Raw genomic sequence first — 20,588 nt, 5'->3', positions numbered from 1 at the left:
CTCCGACCCCTGACGGCCTGCGCACCCGAGCCCCGGATCCGAGTGCAGCCCGCGGCGTACCCCCGGATTACTGTGCACCCCGATCTACGTCCACTGGCGCCCTCTCTCCCCGGACGGCCTCGCCGAGTCCTCTGGCTCCGAGCTCTCCAGCGTCCCAGATCCTCCTGGACCGGTCCGTCCAGATTCCCTCGGGACCGACCTGCCAACATCGCCGGCTTGGGGCGCCGCCTCGGCCCCGGAGCCGTTCGCCTGAATTGCACCCTCGCCTTGCCCGATCTCCTGGGACCGTGCGCGAGCCTTCCTCAGAGCCCAACAAGCGGGCCCTCCCCCGGGTGTCCGCAGCCCCGCCGGCGCGGCTAGGCGCGGCCCGGCTCGGCTCCCGGAGCCCACCCCGGCCATGGCCCGAGCCCGCCCGCCGCCGCCGCCGCCGCCGGGGCTCCTGCCGCTGCTGCCTCCGCTGCTGCTGCTGCCGCTGCTGCTGCCCGCCGGCTGCCACGCGCTGGAAGGTGAGCGGCGTCGGGAGGGCGTGGGGTGCGTCCCAGGGAAGGTGCTGCGGTCTCCCGAGCGTGGGCCCCAGAGGGCCGCAGGGTGGGTCCGACGCGGCTGAGCGCACGGCTGCGGAGGGTCCCCTACCTGCGCCCGCTCCAGTGACCGAAGGCGGGGGGCCAAGGCGCTCACGGGGCTCCGGCGGGCTCCGACGCGGCGATGCCCGGGGTGTGGGATCTCGGGCAATTCGACTCGCCTTGAATGTCCCCGAGAGTCTTGGCTCCGCCGTGCGCTTTTGTGGGAGTAACCCGCGGAGAAACGGGGTTCTAGGCACCTCCTGGAGGCAAGGAAGTGTGGCGACCCCATGCAAGCTGAGGCTCTGAGGCTGCTGCAGAGTTGTGGCGGATGGTGGCGAAGTGGGACTCCCCAGGTTGGGGGGCGGCGTTGGTTAGGAACGCGTTGGAGTTCATTGTGAGAGTGCGAGTGAGAGCACCCCGCTTTGTCAGGGGATGGCTGCGGGGGTGGAGCGGAGGGGGCCTGTTATTGTTTATGGTTTACCGAGTGCCAGTTGCACACGAGGTGCACGGGCATTGCACACTGCTCCGCATAGCCCCCTCCACGTTCAGCAGGACGGCGCGAGCGCCCGGGTCTCCTCTGAACCCCGGAGGTGGTGGGGTTGGCCCCAGGTAGCGTTGGAGCGGGGCGCCTTACCCATTCGCCGGTAGGAAAAGGCCGGGCTTCTCAATGGCTTCTCTGAAACCTGCCAAGACTGCTGCTGAGGGGGTAACTCCAAATTCCAAACTGATTGTACTTGGATGAACAGCCCAAGTGTTGTTTGCCCTGGTGGGAGAGCTCACACACATGCCACTTGACACAAGCCTGCCGGGGGCAGAGGCACTGACGTTGGTCACAAACAACACACAGTTTCAAAAATTTCTGAGCTATTAAATGAAGGAAGAAAAACCTGTAACGTGGAGGGAAGGGCACCACAGAAATCTGGGGAAAATTAGAATATAGACAGTACCTTTTTTTGATGTCTTTAACAGATCTGATCACTTTCTTAGTTTAAGAACAAAAATGACTTTCTGTGTAACTTCGTTTGTTCATATCTTCCCAATGGGTAAAGTTAAAGGTTGGAAGGGAAAAAACACATTTCTGAGAGAAAGACACCTTCTGGGGCTTTCTGATTTTCTCCAGGGGAAAAATGTTCCTATGGACCCCCACCCCGTTTATCTCTGAGCCCACTGGTGCTGACAGATCGATTCACACCGATGGACACATGCAAATTCAGACAGACACACCAAGGTCGCGCCCACACTTGCGCACACTCATCCACATGTGTGTGATAGGATCTCTGGCGTGAGAAACCAGAGTGGGGCTTTGTTGTTGATTGCCTCAAGGGTGTGAGCCAGGGAGCCTGTTGGAGTTCCCAGGTCTGTATCTTAGCCCAGGAGAGGCAACAGGCACACACGCTTATGGGGCTATGTGTGCCAGGCCCCAGGGCCCTTGTTGTGGGGTGCGGTTTGGGTCAGGTGAGCCAGCACTACCAGAGGAGGCTCCCCCCTCTTTTCCTCCCTGTCCTCGTCGTTTTCACCCCTCACAATCTGCTAGACCCTCTGAGGCAAGCCTTAGCTGGGAGCTGGCATCTGGAGACCAAGGAGCTGAGGGGCTCACTAGGAGACAGAGACCTGAAGAGCTGTGGCCTCTCCTCTATCCCTCTCCTGCCCCCTCAGCTGTGAAGCAGGACCTAGGACTGCTCTCTGGCTTAAGAGGCCAGGCCAGTGTGTCCCTAGGAAGCAACAGTGCCTCCCAAGTGTGGCTTTAACGAGTTCCTTTTGCCAGCCTCAGACCTTAGGGTCTTAAGTGTGTGTGTGAAAATGAAAGGAAAAAGAGAGATGCCTCAGGGTGCTGAGCCCAGCCCAGACTGTACCCCTACCCACCCTCCAGTTCTCCCTCACTGGGAGATGGGGTAGGATTGTACCCACCTCCTTTGGCTGTGGTGAGGATTGAATCCTTAATGTGTGTAAAGTTCTTAGCACATAGCTATTGTTATTCAAAGATTAGCTGTTATTATTATTACCCTCGGTTTGCTCCTTGGGGAACATCAGAAGTGAAAATTTCTATTGTGCCCTTACCCTGCTGGAGAACAATCAAAGGAAATAATAATGGGGGGAGGGAAGGTTGATCTGAGGGGGGAGAAGTTGTCACTTCACCTCCCTCTCCCTTCAGCTTGGGGGGGAAGAGGAGAGATAGGAAGAGAGCTGTCTCTGACTCCAGCCTGTCCCCCACCCCTATTCTGGAGCTGGAAGGGTGGGATGGGTAGACTTGGAGGTCCTGGGCTATGACCAGAGGGCAAGCTTTACAGGCAGGGAATCTAGTCTCCTCCTTGTTCCAGCCTTCCATTTGCCTTTGCCAGGATTTAGTTTGCCCTTGGCCTAGGGGAGACTTTGGCTCTCTACATATGGGGGTCATTATTTGGGCTTAGGGTCCTTGAGCTGAAGGTGCTGCCCCTCATGAACCCACTCATTAGATACTATCTAGCACCCGTTGCTCTTCTCTCCCTGCACACTTGGGGTTCAGCAAAACTCTGTATCAAAGGATCTCATTAATTTTCCATAAGAATGGAGACAGGGTCCTGCTTGTCCTCCCTAGTTGAAGAAACACCCCTCCGCTTGCCCTTTGATTGATTACCCCCCCACACACACACACACACATACACACACAATTGCCCTCGGATTTATCCACAGACACAGGGAAACAAGGCCACCTTGTTACTCACTTTCCTTTCGAGTAATGTTCCCCAGTCTCCCAAACCAAGATCATTCTCCCTTTCGGGACCAAGAACAGGTGTGGGAAGAGGAAAGCTGTTTGAACCATAGGGCCCTTATGCTTGAGATAGGATGAGGAGGTCCCTGCTGGGAATGTAAGACCCTTTTGAGAAAAGAGAAACAGTTGTGAGATCCAGAGCCTGTGCAGCCCCCTCCCGGTGGCCACGTTAGCTGGATTGTTAGCTGAGTTGCTGCTGCAGTGGACCGGGTCCCTGAGGGAAAGAGGCAGTGTGTGAGTCCGTCTCTTTCTCAGGCAGCAGCAGTGACCACTGTGTAGCTGGTAGCTGAGAGGGGACAACAGCCTGGGATTTTTGTGCTGGCTCACTTGTTTGAGTTGCCTCTGGCGGCCCCCACCCTCCATCCCTGTTTGTCATGAGCTGGCACTAAAGAGCTGCAACTGAGAGACAGTGGCAGGTATTTGGGGGAACCAGTTTGCTTGTCACTGCCCTCCCTTTAGCCAGAACTGCTGTTGCTGCCGCTGGTGCTGTGGCCTCAGCGGCAGTGAGCTAAAGCTGAAGCTGCCATGGGCAAGGCCTCTGCCACCCTCCACCACCAGCCTTATACTAATTAAACAGCATGAAGAGGCTGAATCACCAGGCCTGCATAGTTTTAAAATTGTAGCCCTGCCTGTTGTGCTGAGTCAAACTGGTTTGTCTGGATTGGGAAGCTGAGGGGGAGGGAAGGGGGAGTGTGGGGAGGGAGCCTAGGTACAGCTGGACACCTGATGGGGTGGGAGAGGCCCCTTGCCCCAAGGGCTGGCCCTGGCGCCAGGTCTCCTATTGCCTTCTGTCCCAGACTCCTGGCCAGACCCGCTGTGACCCGGATCCCTGGGAAGGGCTCAAAGGCCTCACCTAAGGGCTAGCTGTCCATCCATCCTTCTGACTGTCTGGCAGGGCCAGGACTGGGGTGCGGGGCATGGATGAGCACTGAGGCATCTGGGCTCCCTGCCCTGTGCTTCTTCCTCCCTTCTCCTCCCTTTCAGGTTTATTTAATTATAAATCCCCATGATCTGAGGGGAAGAATGAAAAACAAAATGTGTTCTCTGTTCTGAGATGCTCCCCACTCCTCCCTCCCAGACTTGAGGGCCAGGGGGCCATGGCAGGGGTGGGTAGATGAGGGAAGTGGCCTTGGGTGTAAAGTTGGGCTCCTCCAGGTCCCATGGCAGGGTTCCCCCAAGACCCCCTTGTTCCTCAGGCTAACCACCCCTGAGTGTGCAGGTTGGTACATGCATATACATACATCAACACATGAGAGAAGACTGGGGACAGATCCCTGGAGTTGGTTGGCTGAGGTTGGGACCGATGTGTGTGGGGGATGCAACTCAGGGATGGCATGCAGTTCTTTCTTTGCAGGCAGAGCTCTGGGATGTTCCTTATTGCCCAGACCACAGCCTTTCTGTCCTCCTGCCCCTTCACACTCTGCTGGTCCAGCCCCAGGGCATGACTTTTTCCACCACCTCAAAGTCCCTGGGCTGGAATTTGGCCTGGAAGCATCTTGCTACAGTCTCTAGAATTTTTTGGTTTCCTGAGTTTCACTGACACCCTATTCCCGGGTTAGGGTGCTGTGGGCTCTGGTAGGCGTGGGGGCCAGGGCAGGGGGCCTAGCTGGTGCCCCTGTACTAGGATGTCCCAATGAGGCCCTCAGACACAGGCTGGGTGCCTTGTTCTCCTCATGCTGGATCCCAACTTATGTGTGGAAGTGTTGCCCAAAGTTCTTGGGGCTAGATCTCTTCATGATGCTGCCCCCTCCCCAAGGGCTCAAGGACCCTTGGGACAGTGCTCTTGTGCTGGCAGGGAAGTGGCCTGCTGCTTGGCCAGAGGCTCTACCTGGGGAGGCTGTACCAAGCCATACCCAGAATCATCTTCATGCCCCTGCCCCACCCCCAGCCTAGTGACCTGTGACAGCTCGTGCCTGTGCCAGGGTGACAGGAAGCAGGTGTGAGGCTTGCTCCTTCCCTGCACCTCTGGTCAAGCTTACCCCAGTACCACAGCTTTCTTAGCAGACATTGACCCCTCCCAACTCTTCCCATAGAAAGACCCTACCTGCAGTGTTTGTGTGTGTGTGTGTGTTGCATGTGTATGAAGGATGCACCTCTGAGGCTTTTACACAGACTCTAGATTTTAACACTTAAAGTGTGTCTGTATGCTCCTGTAGCATGTTTCAGTGCAAATGGGCCTCTGTGTGTGTGACTATATAGAGGATGTTAGAGTCTGTACAGGAAAACTAGTGTCTGTGCTTGCACTTGACTACATTCAAGAGTGTGCCTTGTGGCTGCTAATAGTGTGCAGTTAGGTGTGTAAGGAGAATGTACTGCTGGGTGTGTGTCCCTCTATGTATGCATATGTCTTAGGAAATCTGTACATATGAAGGCTGTAAGAGTGAGGTTTGGCCTAAGGCAAGCCAAATCTGTGTGTAGGAAAGATTCACTATATGTGAATGTCTAAAGAAGACTAATCTGTTTGTGCCATATGCATCCGAGTGTCTGCAAAAGACAGACCATGGCTATGTGTGAAGCCATGTGTGTTTGTGGGTAACAGTGGCTTTGCGTGTTTTTGTCTCCCTTACGTGCTGACTTGTCACCCTTTGGCCTCAGCGGTGGGGAATGAACCTAGCCACTGAGAACTGGGTGAAACGTGTGCATCGGTGTATTTGTGCACAGGCGAGGGCCACACAGCTGCCGCCACGTGGCTGTTCTCTGTCGCTCTGTGGAAGCCTGAAAGCGGTATTGCTTCATTTCTGAACATCGAAGGCTCAGTTCCAGAGAGTCCCCAGGCCTGGGGTCCACTTCCCTGTTTGTTTTTGGGGGGCTGTTGTGGTTCTTTGGTTGACCAAACCCTGTATCTGAGAGTGGCCAGCTGCTCTCTGGTCTCCCTCCAGCAGCCACGTGGTGGAACGGAGGAGGGTAGGGGTGCAGGCAACAGCTGGTGAGTTTGGAGACTGCTCACTCACTTTTCTTTTGTCCTGTCCCTACACCTCATATCCTTTACCTCAACCCTAGCGCGCGCGCACACACACACACACACACACACACACACACCCACACACACACAGCAGAAAAAAGGTGGGCTTTGTCGGGTTGGGTGTCTCCCTCTCAATGCCACAGACAGAGGGATTCTGCTCCCTGCCCCACACACACCCTTCCTGAGGCTGGGACTCTGGCACCTCAGGTCTCTGCCTTGCTGAAGGGGGCAGACCCCTCCCTCCCCCTGAGAGCAACCCCCCTCCCCTTCAGGGTGACCGGAGCCCTTCCTCAGGCACACATGACTCGAAATCCAAGTCCTCTCCTCATTAATGGGAAAAATGTGCGGAGATTGAGCGATGGCCAAGGCTGAGCGATGGCCAAGGGCCGATCCCCTTCCTCCCTCTCTCGTTCCCCAGAAATTAAACAGAAATGAAGAGCCTCCCCCTTTCTCCTGCCCGCCTCCCTCTTCCCACCTCCCTACGGTCCCCTCCTTCCACTCCCTCCCTCAGAGCCAGCGCAGGGCTTGTTTTAAACTGTGGAGGAATCTGGCTGGAGGGGGGGAGGGGGCTGAATATTTGGGTTTAAACAGTTCCAGATGGGTTTGGCACAGCCTGAGCAGAAGGAAGTGAGAGAGAAGGAGGAGGGAGGCAGCCGAGGGAGCGGTGGGAGCCTCGCCTGCTTCGGCGGGCGGGTGGCGGGCAGCGGGCAGACAAGCAGGCGGACTGGCTGGCTGGCTGGGGGAGGTGTGCATTTGGCTGGGCCGGCTCCCAGGGACAGGACTACTTTGGGCTGCTGGCTGGGGAAGAGGCCACTTGGCAACCTCCCTCTCTGCCTCTGTCTCCTTGGGCCTCCTTGTCTCTCCATCTCACTGTCTTTTGTAGTGCGCCGCCGGACATCCCAGCTGTCTGGTCCTAGCCAGCAGTCTCCGCACAGCTCTCCTGTCCGGTGCCGCCCACCGTCCGCCTCTATGAGGCCCCTGCGCTGCCTCCAGTCTCTTTCCCTGCTTGTCTCTGGACCCCTGTTTCTGCCCATCTCCTCTTCCTTCCCGTCCCCCACCCAGTGTCTGTGTCTGTCTATCTGTCTCTCTGCCAGAGGGGCCTCACAGGACACCCACCATGAGGCTGGGAGAACTCACCCTGCAGCCTGCCCTCCAGGGACCAGCGCTGCAGCAGGGAGAGGACAGGGTCTCACTCGAAGTGAATGGCTGCTGCCTGGCTGCCCCCATTGCTCACTTGAAGGCCTGGGGTCACAACTGCCTCATCCACCATCCTCAGCTCAGACCCAGACTGCAGGAAACCAATGAGGGCCACAAGCCTGGAGCCTGTGGGGTTTGGGTCTTTTCCCTCTGGGTGCTCTCAGCCTGCCCCATTGCTGATGTAGAGGCCTCCAGAATTTCTGGACTGGCTCTGCCCCATTCCAGCTCCGACCTGAAGGGAGGATGGCTGGCTGCCCTGTCTTCTAGGCTGTAAGAAAGGAGCTGGCACTTCTTTCCCCTCTTTCCTGCTCCTAGATCTGATCTTGGGGTCACACTGTCAGAGAGCAGAGTTGTCCAGCTAGAACCCAGAGCCAGGTTCTTCGGGAAGCAGTTTTATGTCAGAAACATGAATGGGCTCCTCCTGTGGCAGAGCAAGGAGAAACAGATAAGAAACCGCAATTTAGAAAAGGATTGGTGCTGTGACAAAGCCCCTGGCCTTGGATGCACAAAGGAAGGCATCTAACCCTGACTTAGGGGGTCAGGGAAGGCTTCCTGGAAGCCGTGACCATTTGGTTGGGACTTAAAGGATACACAGCAGCTTTCCAGACTTTCTTTTTTCCTCTCTTACAGAGGAACATATTGCAGTGAGAGTGCCCTGGTTAAGGGGTTAGTTGTGGAATCAATAGGCCTGAATTTGAGCCACCTTTCAACCCTTCACCTCAACTCCTAGCAGTTTTACCTTAGGCCATAATTTACTTTATCTGAGCTTTGGTTTTCTTGTCTGTAAAAGGAGTACACCAACAGGACCTTTATCTAAAGATTGTGGGAAGAACTTCACTAGCTCTCAAGGAGCTGGTCTGGGTCTTGATGGCCTTCTTCCCACCCTCAAAGAGCATTCCTGCCCCATCCCCCAGACATGGTTGAGTGGGAGGGAGGCTGAGGTGGAGTGGCTCTGGCCTGTAACTGCCCTCCCCTTCCCCTGGGCGTGTGTGGGGCTGGGCCTTTGTGTTCGGAATGGAGTCAGGGGAGGCTTGGGCAGCAGGGTCTGAAGCACACGGTCCTTTGTTCCAGAATAAAGGCTCTGCTGGCCCCTTTGTGCGGAGATTAGCAGAAACTGTAGGTGTGTGAACTGGCCCTGGCTCTTGCCTCATTAACCCAGGCCTGGGTCAGCAGCAGACACCCACTCTCAGCTGGCCTGACCTGACATCTTTGGGGCTGTGACATCTCTGGTGATGCCTGCAGGGTCTTCCCCAGGGCAGGGGAGCTGAAGGCTTTGGGGACTTAAGGGAGGGGTGGGGTGGTGCCTGGTGGGAATCGGTCTCTGGTGTTTTGGCTTTTACTAGGTGACCTCTTTCTTCCCATTCTCAGCTTGGCCCCTGACCTTTTTTCTTTTGCTCCCCCAGAGACGCTCATGGACACAAAATGGGTGACGTCTGAGTTGGCATGGACATCTCATCCAGAAACTGGGGTAAGATTTCCTTCCTCACCATCTCACCTGAGTGTTGGCTGCCACTGGCATCTCCAGCGTCCATCCTCCTCGTCTTACCAGGGCTGGAGAAAGGCTGCCTCTCTCTCTGCCTGTCAGTTTCACTTCCAGCAACATCCCCATCCTTTTCACCTGTCACCTGCCTCTTTGCCTGATGGCCCATCTCTGTGGGTATTTTTATCTCTCACCCTTCATGTGCCCCACGTCCCACATGCATTCTCTTTGTCCCATTCTCTGTCCACCCCTCACCCTGTCTTCAGCCTATTCCCATCCCTCTCCTGCCTGACAGCCCTTTGCTTGTCTACCCTGACTCTCTCCCTCCTTCCTGGGTCCTTGGGAAGAGGACTGGCTTGGGAACCAGGAACCTTTGGTTCCAGATCTCTGACTTGCTCTGTGACTTTTGGCAAGGCACTTTACCTTTCTGGGCCTCCATTTCTTGACTGTTAAATTTATGTAGTCCTGACATCTCTAAAATATTCTAATTAACCTCCCTAGTTGTCCTCTACAACTACACTAAGCTCTGGAACGCTAGGGTTGAGAGACACTACAGGCCTTCAGTCCCCAATCCTGACTGTATGACCTTGGGCAAGTCCCTGCCTTTGTGAGCCCTGACTTCCTTTTCTCTAGAGTGGGGAAAACAGATGCACCTTCTCATGGGGTTGTTGTAAAGAATAAATGTGATAGCCAATTTTACTGCATGCTTGCTTTATTTCAAGCACTCTTATGAACCCATTACTATATATTACTTCCTCACAGCCTCATTTACTTCCCATCAGCCCCTTTTTACAGACAGTGAAACTAAGCACAAAGATAATAAATATCATGGCTAATACTCACATAATATTTATCAAGTGCCCTGACTACTTTATTCATTTAAAGTCATTTATCCCTTGTATGTCTTTATTCTTGCCAGGTTACAGATGGGGAAATGGAGGCACAGGGAGGTTAAGTGACTTACCCATAGTTATACAGCAAGCAAAGAACTGGGATTTGAACCCAGATAGTTTAGTCTGTGTGTTCAGCTACTACACCGCAGAAGCATCTCTGTGAAGTAAATATTGCAGATCTCTGCATGTGGTAAGCACCTGGAAAATGTTGGTGCTCACTCCCTGTCTTTTTCACTTGGTCCATGTACAGTGGGAAGAGGTGAGTGGCTACGACGAGGCCATGAACCCCATCCGCACGTACCAGGTGTGTAACGTGCATGAGCCAAACCAGAACAACTGGCTTCGAACGGGGTTCATCTGGCGGCGGGATGTGCAGCGGGTCTACGTGGAGCTCAAGTTCACTGTGCGTGACTGCAACAGCATCCCCAACATCCCTGGCTCCTGCAAGGAGACCTTCAACCTCTTCTACTATGAGGCTGACAGCGATGTGGCCTCGGCCTCCTCCCCTTTCTGGATGGAGAATCCCTACGTTAAGGTGGACACCATCGCGCCTGATGAGAGCTTCTCAAGGCTTGATGCTGGCCGTGTTAACACTAAGGTGCGCAGCTTCGGGCCGCTGTCCAAGGCCGGCTTCTACTTGGCCTTCCAGGACCAGGGTGCCTGCATGTCACTCATCTCTGTGCGTGCCTTCTATAAGAAGTGTGCATCCACCACTGCAGGCTTTGCCCTCTTCCCAGAGACCCTCACTGGGGCCGAGGCCACCTCACTGGTCATTGCCCCTGGCACCTGTATCCCTAATGCTGTAGAGGTGTCAGTGCCACTCAAGCTCTACTGCAACGGTGATGGGGAGTGGATGGTGCCTGTGGGCGCCTGCACCTGTGCCACCGGCCACGAGCCAGCTGCCAAGGAGTCCCAGTGCCGTCGTGAGTAGAAACTGGCCTGGGGGGGAAAGGGAGGGAAGGGCTTGGGCAACAGCCACCTATTGCCCCCTGTCTACTGCTTCCTACCTGCCAGACAAGATAGTCTGGTGTCAGGTCTGGGGTAGGGGGAGAAAACGGAAGAGGGAAGGTGCAGAAAATGTGGTGCAAAGAGGGAGATGAAAGAAAATGAGGAGAGGTGGCAGGATAAAAACAGAAAAAAAAAAGAAACTAAAGAGAGAGAAAGAGAGACATGGAGAATTCTTGACAAGGAGGCCCTAGAGAACCTGGTCGGAGACTCAGGAGGCCGGCAAAGATGCCTGCCTGTCCCACCCCAAGGGTATGCCTTACCTGGAAATGCTACTGGGGACAAGGGCTGTGGCATCTAGTGCTTGGCCCTTTCACCTTGGGGTCTTATCTGCTCCTTGAAAGGCAGTATTTATGCACGGTGGACAGGGGCCCAGTCCGTGAAACCTGAGTCCTGCCTCTGCGTCTTAGCACCTGTGAGACCTTGGGCAAATTACTTAACTTTTGAACCTCGGTTTCCAAGTGTGCAGAACGGGGACAGTAACGATTTCTTCGTGGAGGTGGAGTGGGGCTTCATGGGTAGATGCATGTGAAGCCTTGGAGCAGTGCTTGGCATGTGGTGAGCACAAATGCTGTGTGAGTTTAGTGTGACTCTCAGGAGCCCTGGTATGCACAGGGATCAGGGATTGTTTTCTCCTTATTTCTATATAGGAGGTTAGGAGGCTTGTCTCTGGTGGCTTGCCGAGACTCAACCTTATAGTGTGCTAGACTTCTCTTATTTGAGTCTCACCATACCTTTTAATGCCAATTGCAGTTATGTTCTCTATTTTGCTGATAAGGAAGCTGAGTCTCTGAGAGGTTCTGCACTCAAAGCTGGGATTGTGGGAACTGGGCCTAAAGCCTGGTCCAGCGTTCTACTGTGCAGGACAAGGTGCCCGGACCTTGTCTTCTGTCCCCTCTGCCCGATTCTCTTCCTGGGCACTTGAAGCCTATAGCTTTGAGGGGTGGGAGCTGGCTCTAAGCATAGCCCTAAGTGTGAGGGGGCTGGCAGCCCAACCTGTGTGTGAGGCCAGTGTTGGATGTTGTCCTGAGAAGGTGAATAGTGCCTTGCCAGGCCCCTCTCACTTCTCTATGGGAACCTGCCCCCAGACTTCCTCTTCCTAAGTGGAGAAAGGGGGTGGGGGTGATGAGCCTGACAGCCTGAAGAGGGGCTAACACTCTGCAGGTCCCTGGCAGGAAATGCATGCTGGTTCCCATGGCAACCAGGCTGGCCTGGCCTCTGCCCCCTCCCCCACTGGTTTAAAGAGCTTGGATGGAATATCACCTTAGCGAGGGGAGATTAAATCCCAGAGAAAGGCATAGACCCAACTCTGGGCATTCCACACTCTGGATGACCTCCCAGAGGTAGTCATTTATGGATAGGGTGACCACATGCTTTAGTGTGTCCAGGGCATTCCTAGTTTATGCCCATTGTCCTAACATGGTTATTACTAGTGATCCCTTTCACTCTCAAAATATTCCAGTTTGAATAATAAATTATTTGGCCATCATAGATCTGGGGAACATACAGACCCCAAATCCAGGGGCCCAAGTGTAGATGCGTAGACAGTAGGAGAGATAGCAAAGAAGAGATGTTCAGGCATCCAGCTCTGGGCTCTCTCTGGAGCCTAAAGTTCCCCTTGTGGATGCTTTGAGGCCTCTGAACTTCAGGTGACCCCAGCTTTCCTGTCTGTTTTCTTTCTCTCCTTTTCTCACCCCTCTTCTGCCTCCAACCCTGCCCAAGGGCAGAAAGAAGCTACTTTGCTCCTGATGGGTGGGGAGAGAAGTTGGCTGTGAAACTCACAGGCCCCCATCTCCAGCCTGCCCTAGAGTGGCCTTGAGGGTCCTATGATTTTCCTCTAGCTTCAGAGAGGGATGGGGCTTCCCATCCAAGTACAGGGTGCTGCCAGTTTGCTAGTGGTCTCTTCCCATCTTCCGCCTCTTCCTCTTCTCTCTTCCCTGCCTTGACAAGCCCAGGTTGTCCAGGCTGAAGTCTTCATCAATGAGGCCCCAGGTGAGGGGGCAGGGTCAGAGAGGAATTTGCTGACGTGAGGTTTCCATGGGGCTAAAGGGCCTTTTGTAGCTGCAGTTGGAGTTAGGCAATACCAGCGTGGCCCCCACAGTCTAGAAGGTGGAAGGGCCAAGACCTGTGCTGGGGAAGGGCCAGATTCTCACGGTGGTGTGGAGGATCGGTGTCTACAGGGAAGGGAGGTGAGCACGTCCATCCTCTTCTTCCCTGCAGCCTGTCCCCCTGGGAGCTACAAGGCAAAGCAGGGAGAGGGGCCCTGTCTCCCCTGCCCCCCCAACAGCCGCACCACCTCGCCAGCTGCCAGCATCTGCACCTGCCACAATAACTTCTACCGTGCAGATTCGGACTCTGCAGACAGTGCCTGTACCAGTGAGTGAACCCACGTCCTTACACTCCCTAGCTCCAGGCCTTGCCTCTGTGGGCCAGCCTGGAAAGGCCTAAACAGTCATTATGAATATCTCCATTTTCCAGATGGGGAAACTGAGGCTCAGCTAGGAAGTGACTGACCCTTCTACCAACATTTAATAAGCACTTACTAGCTCTTGAGCATCAGGAACTGGCTGGGGCCTTCTAGTCCATCTTCCTCTGTGTAGAACTGTGGCTTTCTTGGCCCAGTTCTAATCACAGAGTGGGTCTCACATCTCTGGGGAAGCCTGGTGTCCCTCTTTCTCCCTGCTCTGGCCTTTGGTGTGCCAGGCATTGTGCCAGGCACCAGGGATGTAGAGGAGAATAAGATACAATCACTACCCAGCCTGGTGGGAGAAACAGATATGAAGACAGATAATGACCATATAATGTGCTAAGTGCTGGGCTGGAAGGATGCCCAGGAATTGTGTTATGGAAGTGCAGAGGACAGGAAGAAGATGAATTAAGAAGGCTTCCAAGAGGAGGTGACATCTCAAGTTGAACCTTGAAGGCTAAATAGGAGTCTGTCCAGTGAAAAAGTATAGGAAAGGTACTTTGCTTATTAAAGCAGAGGCAAAGACAGGAAGGTAGAGAGCAGGTTGGAGTGTGCAGGAACTCTGTGCAGAGGGTAGTCCTAGGGCCCTTAGTTCACTCCCTTCTCCTCCTCTTTCTCTGCAGCTGTGCCATCTCCACCCCGGGGTGTGATCTCCAATGTGAATGAGACCTCGCTGATCCTTGAGTGGAGTGAACCCCGGGACCTGGGTGGCCGGGATGACCTCCTATACAATGTCATCTGCAAGAAGTGCCATGGGGGCCCTGGGGCCGGGGGTGCCTTGGCCTGCTCACGCTGTGATGACAACGTAGAATTTGTGCCTCGGCAGCTGGGCCTGACAGAGCGCCGGGTCCACATCAGCCATCTGCTGGCCCACACACGCTACACCTTTGAGGTGCAGGCAGTCAATGGTGTCTCGGGCAAGAGCCCTCTGCCGCCCCGCTATGCAGCTGTGAATATCACCACCAACCAGGCTGGTGAGGAAGGGACTCAGGAGGGTAGGGCCTGGGTCATTTTCCCCGAAAAGAGTTGAGGTTTCCTAGGGCCTGCCAACGGACCACCAGGGGGCCCATGGGAACTCCGTCCTGAACCCCCCACTCTTCCCTTAGCCCCGTCCGAAGTGCCTACACTCCACCTGCACAGCAGCTCGGGCAGCAGCCTGACACTGTCCTGGGCACCCCCCGAGCGGCCCAACGGCGTCATCCTGGACTATGAGATGAAGTACTTTGAGAAGGTCAGAGCCTCAAGGGGCAGGAGGAGGCCTTGGGACAAGAAGATTACTCCCAGATAGTGTCAGGGACCCTTGGGAGTAAGGCCTTGGGTCCTGAGGGGGCCATGGGGTGGGCTCGGGGGTTGGCAGGGGCTGACTGGCCTCAGGACCCACTGAGACACCTCCTTCCTCCTGATGGTATAGAGTGAGGGCATCGCCTCCACGGTGACCAGCCAGAAGAACTCTGTGCAACTGGATGGGCTGCGGCCCGAAGCTCGCTATGTGGTCCAGGTCCGTGCCCGCACCGTAGCTGGCTATGGACAGTACAGCCGACCAGCTGAGTTTGAGACCACGAGTGAGAGAGGTACAGACCCTCTGTGTCTGTCTGTGCCCCAGCCCATACTTTCCATCCTTCCACTCACCAGTGCCCTCTCTGTCTCCAGGCTCCAGTGCCCAGCAGCTCCAGGAGCAGCTTCCCCTCATTGTGGGTTCTGCCACGGCTGGGCTTGTCTTTGTGGTGGCTATTGTGGTCATTGCTGTTGTCTGCCTCAGGTACTCCCAGGCCCACGTCTGCTCCCACGGCTGACTAGAGCTTCCCTTTAGCACCCTAGTGCCCAAGTGAATTATTACCTATGTCAAATCCAGAGCCACAGCCTTCCTGGGCCCAGGCTCTCCTTGCTGGAAAGGTCCTCTCCAGTCCACATCCACATTCTCATCCTGTCCCCCTGCATCCCCTGAAGGTTCTGGCAGAGTGGACGAAGTCCACTGAGCCCCTTGCCCAGAGACCTAGTGGCTGCTGTAACCACCGACCTTACAACCAGGCATTGGGCCATCCCCTGGGCACTCTGCCCCTCCTGTGAGCCCTAGGGTCCCCTGAATAAAGATTGCTGTGGGACTTGTCTCAGGCCTCCCCTCCCCCTCCCCCTCCAGGAAACAGCGGCATGGCTCTGATTCAGAATACACGGAGAAGCTGCAGCAATACAGTGAGTTTGTCTCCTTAAGCTCCCTTGGTCCCTGCAGGGCTTGGAGATGCCTCCTCCTGCTTCCAATCAGTGCCATTTCCTGAGCCCCTACCTCACTCCCGCCAGCCTCAGAGATGAATGAGATGTGACCCCTGTCCTCAAAGGCAGTTAGTCCTGTGAAAAAGACAAGATGTGTATACACAGGAAACAATGAGAGAACAATTAAATGTTAAGCTGGGTGTTCCTTTTATAAAGGGCAGTAAGAGTTCAGAGAAGAGGAAGGCTTCCTGGAGGAGGTGGCCTTGGGCTCAGCTGAACCAGGCATAATGAGTAGGATTTAGAGAGGTGAGGGAGAGCATGCCTGGCTAGAAAAGCCTCTAGAAGGTAGTGGGTGGTAGAGAGAGTGCCCAATTGTGGGGGCAGTGAGAAGACTGGTTTGACAGCTGCCGGGAAGCAAGGCTATGTACTTGCGGCTAGTCCTTGGAGGGTCGTGAAAGGCAGGCAGAGGAGTTGGGACTTGACTCCACCATAGGTAATGGGAAAGGCTCTCAAGGTGGGGAGTAATACAATGAAAGTATTGTTTTAGGAAAACAGGTATGCAGGTAGATTGGTGGGAAAAGTCCAGAGGCAGAGAGCCCAGCTAAGAGGCTATGGCAACAGTTTGAGTGTTGAAGGCCTGGACAAGGACAAAAGTAGTGTGAATGCTGGGAGAGGCAAATTTGAGAGAAGTTTTGACAAGATGAGAGGTGAGGGTGAAAGAAGAATCCTAGGTGTCTTTCATGGTCACTAGTTCTCACGGAGGGGTTGGTGAGGAGGGAGAGGGGAGTTGTGGCTTCAACAGAGAGGAAAACGGAGCTGGCTTAGTAGGGAGGTCGCAACCTGTGCCCCCACCAGGGGTAACAGTGTGAGAATGAGGACTGATGAGTTTCCTCACCATCCCTGAAGAGCTGTCCCCCTTTCATGCCCACCTTTTCTTCCTCTAGTCGCTCCTGGAATGAAAGTTTATATTGACCCTTTTACCTATGAGGACCCTAATGAGGCCGTGCGGGAGTTTGCCAAGGAGATCGATGTTTCCTGCGTCAAGATTGAGGAGGTGATTGGAGCTGGTGAGTCCTCAGGGGCACAGCGGGCATGAGAGGTGGGGTGGGGGGGTTACCCCAAGGGAAGGCTGAGGCAGGCTGGGTATAGGAAGAGTGATCCCAGAAATAGCTTACTACCTTTGCCTTGTGCTCTGCAGGGGAGTTTGGGGAAGTGTGCCGGGGTCGACTGAAACAGCCCGGCCGCCGGGAGGTGTTTGTGGCCATCAAGACGCTGAAGGTGGGCTACACTGAGAGGCAACGGCGGGACTTCCTAAGTGAGGCCTCCATCATGGGTCAATTTGACCACCCCAACATAATCCGGCTGGAGGGTGTGGTTACCAAAAGTCGGCCGGTTATGATCCTCACTGAATTCATGGAGAACTGCGCCCTAGACTCTTTCCTCCGGGTAAGAATCAGCCTCCAGCCCTTTGCCCTTCCCCTGCCCCCAAAAGCTAGGTTGGGCAAACCACCCCTCCCACAAGTCACACAGACCCTATTCAAGACCATGAATATTTATTAAGGTGGCATGGTGCAGGAAAATAGCAAGGTCTTCAGAGCTAGAGAGGCCAGAGTTCTCATCCTGACTCTGCTCCTACTGCCTGTCTGACCTCAGACTTTGCTTAACCTCTGTGATTCTAGCTTCCTTGGTTGCAAAGTGGGAGTGGTAAGATCTGTTTGGGTCCTCATGGGGATTAATTGAGATGTTGTATACAGATGCTTGACACACAGTAGGGCAGCATCCTTACTCTCAGTGCCCTGTGGACATGGCCACAAGGATAGGCAAAGCATAGTCCTGGAGGACTTGGAGAGGGTGGGCAGGCAGACCTTGGGGCAGGCCCTGGGCCAGAAAGGAGGTCATGGGCCTAATTGAGCTTGCTCATTGCCTCTAGCTCAACGATGGACAGTTCACTGTCATCCAGCTGGTGGGCATGTTGCGGGGCATTGCTGCTGGCATGAAATACCTGTCCGAGATGAACTACGTGCACCGTGACCTGGCTGCCCGCAATATCCTTGTCAACAGCAACCTGGTCTGCAAAGTCTCAGACTTTGGCCTCTCCCGCTTCCTGGAGGATGATCCCTCTGATCCTACCTACACCAGCTCCCTGGTACAGAAAGCAGCCGGGAGGGAGACTCGGGGCGGGGCCAACCAGGCACGGGCTCAGGGCTGGGGATCAGCCCTGAGTCATAGGGTGAAGGGCATGTGCCCCCCTCACCAGGGTGGAAAGATCCCCATCCGCTGGACTGCCCCAGAGGCCATAACCTATCGGAAGTTCACCTCTGCTAGTGACGTCTGGAGCTACGGAATCGTCATGTGGGAGGTCATGAGCTATGGAGAGCGACCCTACTGGGACATGAGCAACCAGGATGTGAGTGGGGCCAGAGTGGTCTAGTGGGTGGGAGCTGGCTGGGAAGCGGAGTGATTGCTCACTCCAGGTTTCCCTGTTCTCGGCTCAGGTCATCAATGCCGTGGAGCAGGATTACCGGCTGCCTCCACCCATGGACTGCCCCACAGCACTGCACCAGCTCATGCTAGACTGTTGGGTGCGGGACCGAAACCTCAGGCCCAAATTCTCCCAGATTGTTAACACCCTGGACAAGCTCATCCGCAATGCTGCCAGTCTCAAGGTCATTGCCAGCGCCCAGTCTGGGTCAGTACCTCTGCTTCTGCTTCCTCCCTGCTCTCGAGCCAGCAGCCCTACCCCTGCTTCCCTGTTATTAGGACTCACCAGGTTCCTCTCTTCTCCCACAGCATGTCACAGCCCCTCCTGGACCGCACAGTTCCGGATTATACAACCTTCACGACAGTTGGTGACTGGCTGGACGCCATTAAGATGGGGCGGTACAAGGAGAGCTTCGTCAGCGCGGGGTTTGCATCCTTTGACCTGGTGGCTCAGATGACCTCAGAGTAAGTGTGCCTCAGATTTGGAGAGGCAGGGCAGGGGGCTCTCAACTGGGCTCAGGGTGGGCAGAAGGGAAGGGACCGACCAGGCCCTTGGTCCATCTGCAGAGACCTGCTCCGGATCGGAGTCACCTTGGCTGGCCATCAGAAGAAGATCCTTAGCAGTATCCAGGACATGCGGCTGCAGATGAACCAGACGCTGCCTGTGCAGGTCTGACACCCAACTCCCACTGGGCGTGTGCCCATCAAGGACTACACAGGGACTCTGACCGGTCGGCTGGACTATTAGACTTTTGGATGCCTGGCCTTAGGCTGTGGCCCAGAAGATGCAAGTTTGGGGAGGCCCAAGCTGGGACTTCTCCTCCAGGCCTGTGCTCCCTCCCCAGAAAATGTACCCCAAACCTCTTCATATTGAAGATGGATTAGGAAAGGGGTGATGACCCCTCCTCAAGCCCCTCGGTGGCCCAGGCCTCCCTGCTCTCCAGTGGGAGATCCCCACCACCTCAGACTTGGCTGTTTTTCAGTGCCGGAGGTCCTGGCAGGGGCGGGGGGGATAAGCCTGGGTTCCATAGGGCCCAGCCCTGGCAGGGGTCTGGCCCCCCAGGTAGGAAGAGAGCAGTCCCTCCCTCAGGAACTGGAGGAGGGGGCTCTAGGAATGGGGAAATGTGACACCCCCATTCCAAAGCCAACTGGCACCTCCGGTTTGCACAGGGACTTGTTCTGGGGCTGAGGGCCCTGCCCCACCCCCACCCTTGGTGCTGTCATAAAAGGGCAGGCAGGGACAGGCTGAGGAGCAGCCCTTGCCCCCCAGAGACTGACTCTCAGAGCCAGAGATACGATGTGTGTGTGTGTGTGTGTGTGTGTGTGTGTGCACGCACTGGCCTGCACAGAAAGCATGGGTGAGTGTGTAAAAGCTTGGCCCTGTGCCCTGCAGAGGGGCCAGCTGGGCCGTCAGCGGAATAAAGGCAATAAGACGATTCTCTTGCCCCTTCTTATTCCACTTCCAAGGCAGGATTCCCTGGTTCCTTCAAGTTCACAGTCCTTGGCCGCTAGTCTTTCAGAATTTCCTGGAGTCATTGGGAGACCAGATCCAGGCTTATCCAGGCTCAACTTCCCTTTTTTTGCTTTAGCATCAGTGTGTCTAACTTTTTGGCAGTGGGTTATGACAGTAGAGCACAAACTACCCCAAAGCTCCCTGTAAGGCCCAGAGTTCCTGGGTGGGGGGCAGACACTTGAGTCTGGATGGTGTTTTATAGACAGCATCCTTTCACACCCATTGTCTCTGAGGGAGCTGAGGGTAGAGAGGGTTGTCAGCTCCCAGGGGAAGGTGGCTAAGGACAAGGGATGAGAGCCCACCGGTATTTAGATGGAGAGGATAGATCCTTTCAGCAAACAGCAGCCCGAAGTGTGGCTACTCTTTTCTGAGCGCTTACTATGCTCCAGGCACTGCACTAAAATGCTCCATTCATACACAGATCTTATTTAGTCTCACAACAACAGAGCCAGGGAAGAAAGTATTTCTATCTCCATTTTCAGTGGAGGAAAAGGAGAGGTTAAGTAACTTGCTCGAAGTCACTGAGCCAAATAAGTGAGGCCCCCATCTGGGGTTCCCACCCAAAGACTGCCTGTACACTTGAAAGGTTCAGAGGATAAATAATAAGAACCAGGGAGAGGGTTAGGAAAACAGCTTCTGCAAGTGTTAAAGGAGAAAACGTGGGGGTGCCCAGAGACCCTTTGGATGCAGAAGAGTGTTGGTGGTGGGGGCAGGTGCAGTCGTTTTCCCAGCGTAAAGAGGGGCCCTTGAGCAGTAAACCCCTTGCATGGCATGGAACAGGTTTCCAAGGTACCTGCATAGCCTAAATTGGAGGGCCATGGACTAGACCCTGTAGGGGGAGGGGCGTGGACAAAGCCTCCTTGATCTCTGAGGCTCCTCACATCTCCGGGATGCCTCCAGGGGGGCCGAGCTTCGTAGGGGAATTTTAAATGGGGTGGTAGCTAGGGGTTGGCGGAGCTGCAGGCCTGGAGGCCCGGGGCAGTTCTTTCAGGTCAGGGGACCGGGCCCCGAGGGCGGAGGCTGCGGGAGTCGACGCTGAGGGTTTCGTTCAGCGCCCAGCCAGCGGCTGC

General features: G+C 55.2%; 1 protein-coding gene across 4 annotated transcripts; it reads left to right on the top strand.

Moving 5' to 3' along the window:
* The first annotated feature begins 397 nt into the window (after window positions 1–397).
* Window positions 398–19,441, top strand: EPHB3 (EPH receptor B3). Of its 4 annotated transcripts, XM_016220572.2 has the most exons (16): window positions 398–506; window positions 8,875–8,939; window positions 10,095–10,767; window positions 13,070–13,225; window positions 13,940–14,290; window positions 14,423–14,547; window positions 14,728–14,887; window positions 14,967–15,075; window positions 15,454–15,506; window positions 16,469–16,591; window positions 16,723–16,970; window positions 17,455–17,670; window positions 17,782–17,931; window positions 18,020–18,213; window positions 18,315–18,470; window positions 18,573–19,441. In XM_016220572.2, the coding sequence occupies exons 1-16, from the start codon at window positions 398–400 to the stop codon at window positions 18,679–18,681; spliced, it is 2,997 nt and encodes a 998-aa protein (XP_016076058.2). In that variant the 3' UTR covers window positions 18,682–19,441. The 4 variants fall into 4 exon arrangements, with proteins under 4 accessions (XP_016076058.2, XP_016076057.2, XP_016076055.2 ...); XM_016220571.2 differs by having other exon boundaries at window positions 17,455–17,931; XM_016220569.2 differs by lacking the exon at window positions 398–506 and adding an exon at window positions 8,081–8,591 and having other exon boundaries at window positions 17,455–17,931.
* Window positions 19,442–20,588: the final 1,147 nt, after the last annotated feature.

The sequence above is a fragment of the Miniopterus natalensis genome, chromosome 6 (genome assembly GCF_054644295.1).
Source record: "Miniopterus natalensis isolate mMinNat1 chromosome 6, mMinNat1.hap1, whole genome shotgun sequence".
Taxonomy (NCBI): Eukaryota; Metazoa; Chordata; class Mammalia; order Chiroptera; family Miniopteridae; genus Miniopterus; species Miniopterus natalensis.
This window is presented reverse-complemented; position numbering and strand designations above follow the sequence as displayed.